This window comes from Cynoglossus semilaevis, chromosome 3, assembly GCF_000523025.1.
Source record: "Cynoglossus semilaevis isolate Cse_v1.0 chromosome 3, Cse_v1.0, whole genome shotgun sequence".
In the NCBI taxonomy this organism is placed as follows: domain Eukaryota; kingdom Metazoa; phylum Chordata; class Actinopteri; order Pleuronectiformes; family Cynoglossidae; genus Cynoglossus; species Cynoglossus semilaevis.
The window spans coordinates 2,029,549-2,036,679 of NC_024309.1; the positions used below are offsets into that span (position 1 = coordinate 2,029,549).

Here is a 7,131-nt window from a genome sequence, read left to right on the forward strand (position 1 = left end):
CTATCGCCTCAGGGATGGCAACCCATAGCATGCTGAAGGAAAAAAGAAGGTATCGGATTGATATCCATTACCGCCACCCAAATCACAGTGCACCGTACCAGCGCTTCGTGAAACTTCCTGCGGGTGGTGAGTCCACTGGAAGGCGCCAACCGCACTAACTGGGATTCGATCTTGCCCAGGAAGTTAACCCCTTGGGTTCCAAATGTCTTTTTTCTTCTTCTGAGCTTTCTTCCACCGATCAGCAGATGATGAATAGAGTAGAGCATCTTTATTAAATAGACAAGGATAAACTTGAAAAGCCACGAAACACTCAAAAGTCTCTGCTGTTTCTAGGCAACAGTGAACGGTTTATTTTGATGCCCTTTTCATCTATTGACACACACACGTACGTACACACCTATAGGTTTTTTTTGTTTTTTTTTTTCTTTTATACTCTTCCAGCCTTTAGCTGTTTTCACCCAAGGACACTTCAGCATGTGCACTCAAAAAATGAGCCCACCTGCTTTTGGCAATTTTGACACATCTGTGATTTCCCTGTTTTTTTGGGGGTTTTTTTGGATGTTTTTAATGAAAAATACAACCAGCTGAAAAAGACCATGAAATACAGAGTATTTAAAAAATAAAAAAAAAACACTTTAGTTGACTATTTCACAAATACATTCCCTCTCATCATTTTCAGATTGAAGCCTGCAGCAAGGAGGCAGAGAAGATCAACTCCCTCATCAACTATGGCAGCCCCACGTTAGTCTCCCAGGTCCCGCTCTCTGCCTTTCTGGCCTCTGAGATCAAGATCTCCTCCATCCACTCGTCTGCCGCTGCTCCCCCATCACTGCTGCCCACTGGCTCCGGCCTTTTCCTTCTAAGCCTCCTGGTTGCCTGGTCCCTTCCTGGCCTCTGCTGACTCGAAGTGATTGTTTTCCTTATCCACCTCCACTATTCATCTCACAAAACTTTTCCAAAGTATTCTCCCATTCCAGGCACTACAGCAGAGGACGAGAGGGCTGCGATGAGGTTAGTGTACCAGCAGGGTAGGGAAAAAAAAAAAAAAAAAAAAAAAACAATCAGTATCCTGGACTCGTCTGCGTGTCAAACAATCAAGGTGACGCGAAAGCTATTTTTTGTATTATTAATCCTATTTTTATGATGGAGAGCTTTAGTATTTGAACAGTATTATTCAGTTATTCAGTGGATGAGTTACTCATAGTGTTTGCCTTCCATGAATTGTGTCTGTATGTGCGAGTGCAAGTGACTTAGCGTAAGGTAGCTGTATACTTTAACCTTTAACCTCTTACGACTTGTCTTGATCAAAGGCGCGTGTGTTTGTGTGAGCTGTTATGTAGCTAAAACAAATTTTGAAGTAGCAATGACAATTTTGCTGGATCTTAATGGTGAAGTTTTTTTTTATTATTCTCTATTAGGTCGGGTTTAGGTGGTACAAGGAGTTTTAACCCTCGTACGGTCCTTTGGGTCAAGGTGACCATCCAAATGTGCCTTTGTGTGTATGTGTGTGTGCGTATATGTATCTGTATCGCACGGCTTGTGCCAACTTTTCCTCGTATTCATTAATACTCATATTTTGGGACGAAAAGATGAAAATCATTGCAAGGACGAAGGGTGTGTACAAAAATGCGAAGGACAACGGGGAGGGTTAAAACATAAATTCACACAGTGACCATTTCTTTTATCGTGTTTGTTTAGAGTGCAATGAAAACCACAAAAATTCATGAAATTCACCAGAATCAATTCACAAAATGATGAATGGCATTTATTGAAAATGGTGCCTTTCGTATAGACTTGGTGAAAAATGTTGACAATTTAAAGGACCATCAGTCTATTTGCTTATCCACACAAACTGTTTTAAAAAAAACTGCGATTTTAAACGACACGTTAGCTCAGGAGTACTCAAACGAACGAGAAATAAATTCAACTAAATACTCGACTAAAAGTGCCCTACTACATGATGCGAAACAAAAATATCACTTAAAGTGATAGACACACGGGACCAAAGTGATTTCAGGGGTCGCAGGTAGTCCGGCATCGTATACCAAAAATCGTAGGTAAAATAATGCCATTATTAACAACAGCCTACAATCGTTGGCACAGACATGACAGCATGTTTACAAGTGCTGATCGAATCTGCTCACAGTTAGCAAAGAGGCGGTTTGCGGGCTTAGATGCAGTTAAATAATTATGGAAATATCACACATGGAGGGCTAGGGTGGATTTTCGTCGCCATTTCGTCTTTACTACTACAGAGTGATTTGTTGTGTTTGCGTCTTTGGAGATAGCTACGGACCAATACATCTGTCTGTGTGTGTGTTTGTGAGAGAGAGAGAAATTCTTAACCTTTAACCTCAGTATCGCTGCGATATGACTTGTTGTTTGGCCTTTTGTTTAGACGCATTCGGAGTGTTGGGGAAGAGGGAATGCAGGTCCCAGAGTGAAAAGGTTTGACAACTCCGTATCTGCTTCACCATGTGAACAAAACAGGGCTCCGCATCTATGACTTGCAGTCGCATCGCAGTCGCATCGCAGTCGTGTAAACATGGTCTTAGAGAGTTGACCGAGGATCACCTTTCAGTCAAAGGGGGACAAAGGCTGTGTGCTCTCTATACCCCCCCCCCACTATCTTGTTTTATCTCTGTTCTATTTAATCTGGTTCTATTTTATCCACTAGCAATAATTTATTGTCGTATAAAAACCTGCAACAATCAAAAGATAATACGTTCACTCCACCTCTTCGTCGCTTTGCTAATCTGCATCCTGCGTAGTATCCGCTCAAAAATAACTTTTGATTAAATGAATTAAAAACTCCCATTAGCAGGAATCAATAAGAAATCACAAGAAGGTGGCAGTGATACTACACCATAGCCTGTGTTAAATTAAAACTTTAAAACAAAGAAAAGGACAGTCTTCCTCAGGGACATTGAATTAAAACATCCGCAGCATTACGTCACGATATAAAATTGAAAATGAATAAAACAATTAAAAATGAATAAAAAAAAAAATTAAAAAGCCATAAACTAAATGATTCGTCTCAGTGAACTGAGAAAACAAATTGGCAATCATAGCACCATCTGCAGGGAAGGAACGGGAGCTGCACGCTCGTCGTTTACAAACATAAAACCAAAGTATACAGCAGGGTAGTGCAAACTAGCAGTAAAGTCGTATCTTGTGACCACCATTTCTGGTATATTTTATTTTATTATTTTAAGTGGTGAAGGACTAGTGACACTAACCAGGACAGGAAATCACACATCAACACTTCCTGTGTGTGAGGCCAGTAGACGTGAAGTTAAAGGGACATCTTCTCTCTATACATACGAAGCAGAAGCCATTTTATAGTGTTATAAATGACAATCAGCCTGTCACTGCAGGCAGGGGTAGATATGTTTACTACACAGTATGCCTTGCATATAGTGTCTTATATGAAGTATTAGTAAAAAAAAAAATCACTTTATCTTTGTTCAGAAATGTGTTTTTATATGATAAGATTATTAGGGATGGTGATTATCTTCTTGTTTTTGTTTATTGCATGATGTTAATTATGAAGTGTTTCAGAATGTAAGATGGCGTGTGTCATCCGTGTCCGTCAAGCACAGCTTGTCCACGCCGACAGTATTACTGTGCCGGGAAACCCTGTGCCACAGCTTCTACATGTTTAAAATCTATTTTATATTACTGTCTTCTGGAGACAGCAAGTATTTGATTTCTTTGTTTGTTTTCAGTGTTTGTTTGTTTTTTTAAAAAAAACCTTGATATGTCATGAAAGTATTTTATTTTTATTCTCATATACACATATATATGAATGTCATACTGCAAAGGTTGTCACTCACATATTTTATGTATGTTACACTTAGAAGGGTTTATTTGCAGAAATGTACTACTCATACCTTTGTATATAATCACTGTTAAATAAATAAAAATATTTTAATAGCCTTAACTCATTTGTGTACTTTAGTTGGGGTTCTTTCTGACTGTAGGCCACCATCTTGGGGGAGCAGTGTTTCTTGAGAAAGTGCGTTATATATTTAAACAGATTTTTACACAGGAAAGAAAACCATTACTGCTAAATGGAGACGATATACTTCGATGATATGCTCAAAAAAGTAAAGGCATTATATTTCTTGTTACTCTGTTGCTGCGTCATAGTCTGTTTTGATATGCAATACCACTGCTGACCAGCAGAGGTTTGATGATTAACTTGTAGTCTGGATAAAGAGCCGTAGAAACCGTATAAGTTACAATTCGTGAACAATGGTAGTGTTAAAATAAAATAAAAAATATTTATAATTTAATTTAAAAAAAATTAAACGTTCAGTACAAATACACGTGTACCGAAGTGTGTGAAGGGGAACCATGGTCATGAACAGCGAAACAAACTTCCACCGGAAGTCAATTTTACATTTAATAGCAGTTAGCATAGGCTGTCTCCGACGTTAAAAGGAAGCGACGTTTAATAACCCGACAATAACCCGACAATTTAATAACCCTTTAATTGAATTGAATAATTTTAGATATAATATGTAAATTTTATGGATATAAAAGTACGAGGTATGTGTAGTGCACCCACGGTTAAGGTAAGACGACTTCTTCAAGCTAACGTACTGTATAAGACTTTTCTCAACGACGGAGTATAAGGGCCACGTTGAAATAGGAAAAAAAGTAGAAGTAGAAAAGAAAAAAATATAACCTTTCACGTTTCAAATTTATAGTTATAAATTCACAATATTAGTATAAATGTAAAAAGACATTTGTGTGGTTGTGGTGGAATCTCTTTTTTGGTAAACCCAGTAAAAAAAAGGTGCTTCACGTTTTCATATTGTGACGCATTTATGCGTAATTCTTCTCCAACAAAACTTTTACGACTGTATTCTATTAAATTTGCGACTTTATTCGTATAAACGTTACACGTTTTTCTCTTCGTATTTTATTCGTCCTTATAGTGGTCCTAATATTCCGTACTCCGTACTTTTAGATGTTTGTCCTAAATGTGGCCCTTATACACCGTCGTATTTGTCAATGTTTCTAAGTGTGTCGATTTTTTTTAACTACTCGCTGATTCATTATGTAATAATGTACGTTGTGTTCGTGAAAAGTCACGCATGCTCTCATTACAATAATCCGAATAATGAAAGATAGCGGTTCACACAATTCGCCACGAGGTGAGGGTGGAGGCAAGCTTTTTCTTCTTTCTTTTTTTCTTGGAAGTACACATATCTTGACAAGCTAAACATTGGACATTAAAATGTTATTGGATTTAAATGAAAACAAAAGTTCCCATTTATACTACGATACGATGCACGTGAGTCTCACACAAAGACGCACACAACAACAGAAAACATCCAAAAGTGTGCAGTATTTTTTCTGCAAACCAAATGACACTGAATTAAAATAATAAATAAAATTGCTTAAGTAGAAGTAACCAGTGTTTACCATGCAGTGCTGTATGCACATTCTTTCATTCAAATCTCAATAGAGATTCAGTTCAAGGGTCACTCTGAACATAGCTGTATAGTTGTACAACGATGCAGAAAATAAATTCATGGCCATGAATCATGTCATAGCCTAGGTTTTACCATTTGGTTGCTTTCTGCTACCACTGTTTCAGAAACCTTCTATTCATAGTGCCAAGAAAGGCTGTTGGCATGCCACCTGCTGGATTGTAATGCAAAATCTGTTGGCTGGTGGCTACACTGTGTGTAGTTTTCAGGTTAAGGTTATGTCTTGGGTACTATAGAGTTTTGGTTTGTTTTGTTACTTGTTACCACAGAAGCGGAAATTACATTATTTGTGAGCTTATTAGAAAAAGCTATTTCTCTAACCAGTTGGTGCTCTGGTCTGAATGTGCGGTGCAATGGCGTGGCTGAATCACTGGTTTTGCAGTTGTCGTGGCCGAGTGGTTAAGGCGATGGACTTGAAATCCAGTGGGGTCTCCCCGCGCAGGTTCAAACCCTGTCGACAACGTATGCCTTTTTGTGCTTTTACAAGAAATATATCTTGATAAGATCAGGGTACACAGGAAGGGTTTAGATTTTATTTATTATTTATTGTCCACTTATTTTTTTAGTTCCACATGAGATTACAGATAGGTAGATCTCGCTCAATTGGCGTTTTTGTTAATCACAGTTATAAAATGTTTTCAAGATGGTGGCTGAGAGTGGATCCTCCCATTTTTGAAGTTGAATCAGAAATGCCATGGAGGATGCGGGCGTTGATCCCGCTACCTCTCGCATGCTAAGCGAGCGCTCTACCATTTGAGCTAATCCCCCGCTGTTTAAAGAAACTTTGAGTTTTATAAAAGCCATAAAGATGGCTTACAGTTTCAGCTCAAAGAAACTAGAAGTACTGAAGATATATTTAATTTTTTTTCATTATTTGTGAGCTCATTAGAAAAAGCTATTTCTCAAACCAGTTGGTGCTCTGGTCTGAATGTGCGGTGCAGGGACGTGACTGAATCACAGGGTTTGTAGTTGTCGTGGCCGAGTGGTTAAGGCGATGGACTAGAAATCCATTGGGGTCTCCCCGCACAGGTTCGAATCCTGTCGACAACGTGTGTGCTTTTGCGCTGTTACAAGAAACCGCTCATGGTAAGACCAGTGTTGCAGAATTAGACAAGAAGGTTTACACAAAAGTAGTGAACAGAAAAGTCATACTCTTTTGTTCTGAAGATTACATTTTTGATGCGGGCATTGACCCCACTTAAGCGGAAATCACATTATTTGTGAGCTTATTAGAAAAAGCTATTTCTCAAACCAGCCGGTTCTCTGGCCTTATTGTGCAATGCTGGGGCGTGACTGAATCACAGGGTTTGTAGTTGTCGTGGCCGAGTGGTTAAGGCGATGGACTAGAAATCCATTGGGGTCTCCCCGCACAGGTTCGAATCCTGTCGACAACGTGTGTGCTTTTGCGCTGTTACAAGAAACCGCTCATGGTATGACCAGTGTTGCAGAATTAGACAAGAAGGTTTACACAAAAGTAGTGAACAGAAAAGTCATACTCTTTTGTTCTGAAGATTACATTTTTGATGTGGGCATTGACCCCACTTAAGCGGAAATCACATTATTTGTGAGCTTATTAGAAAAAGCTATTTCTCAAACCAGCCGGTTCTCTGGCCTTATTGTGCAATGC

The 7,131-nt window shown here is 38.8% G+C and overlaps 1 protein-coding gene and 4 non-coding genes across 5 annotated transcripts in view; 4 read left to right on the plus strand and 1 right to left on the minus strand.

The window, feature by feature from the left end:
- Positions 1 to 3,452, plus strand: part of reck (reversion-inducing-cysteine-rich protein with kazal motifs) — a 59,115-nt gene extending 55,663 nt beyond the window's left edge. Inside the window, exon 21 of the mRNA XM_008307427.3 lies at positions 680 to 3,452. Coding sequence (XP_008305649.1) covers positions 680 to 901 — 222 coding nt within the window. The 3' untranslated portion in view covers positions 902 to 3,452. The remainder of the gene's footprint in view (positions 1 to 679) is intronic.
- A 2,433-nt stretch (positions 3,453 to 5,885) lies between these two features.
- Positions 5,886 to 5,967, plus strand: trnas-uga (transfer RNA serine (anticodon UGA)). The gene has a single exon. It is a non-coding gene; the product is annotated as a tRNA-Ser (tRNA).
- Positions 5,968 to 6,199: 232 nt separating this feature from the next.
- On the minus strand, positions 6,200 to 6,272 carry trnaa-agc (transfer RNA alanine (anticodon AGC)). Its single transcript has one exon. It is a non-coding gene; the product is annotated as a tRNA-Ala (tRNA).
- Positions 6,273 to 6,472: 200 nt separating this feature from the next.
- trnas-aga (transfer RNA serine (anticodon AGA)) lies at positions 6,473 to 6,554 on the plus strand. The gene has a single exon. It is a non-coding gene; the product is annotated as a tRNA-Ser (tRNA).
- A 262-nt stretch (positions 6,555 to 6,816) lies between these two features.
- trnas-aga (transfer RNA serine (anticodon AGA)) lies at positions 6,817 to 6,898 on the plus strand. The gene has a single exon. It is a non-coding gene; the product is annotated as a tRNA-Ser (tRNA).
- The last annotated feature ends 233 nt before the right edge of the window (positions 6,899 to 7,131 follow it).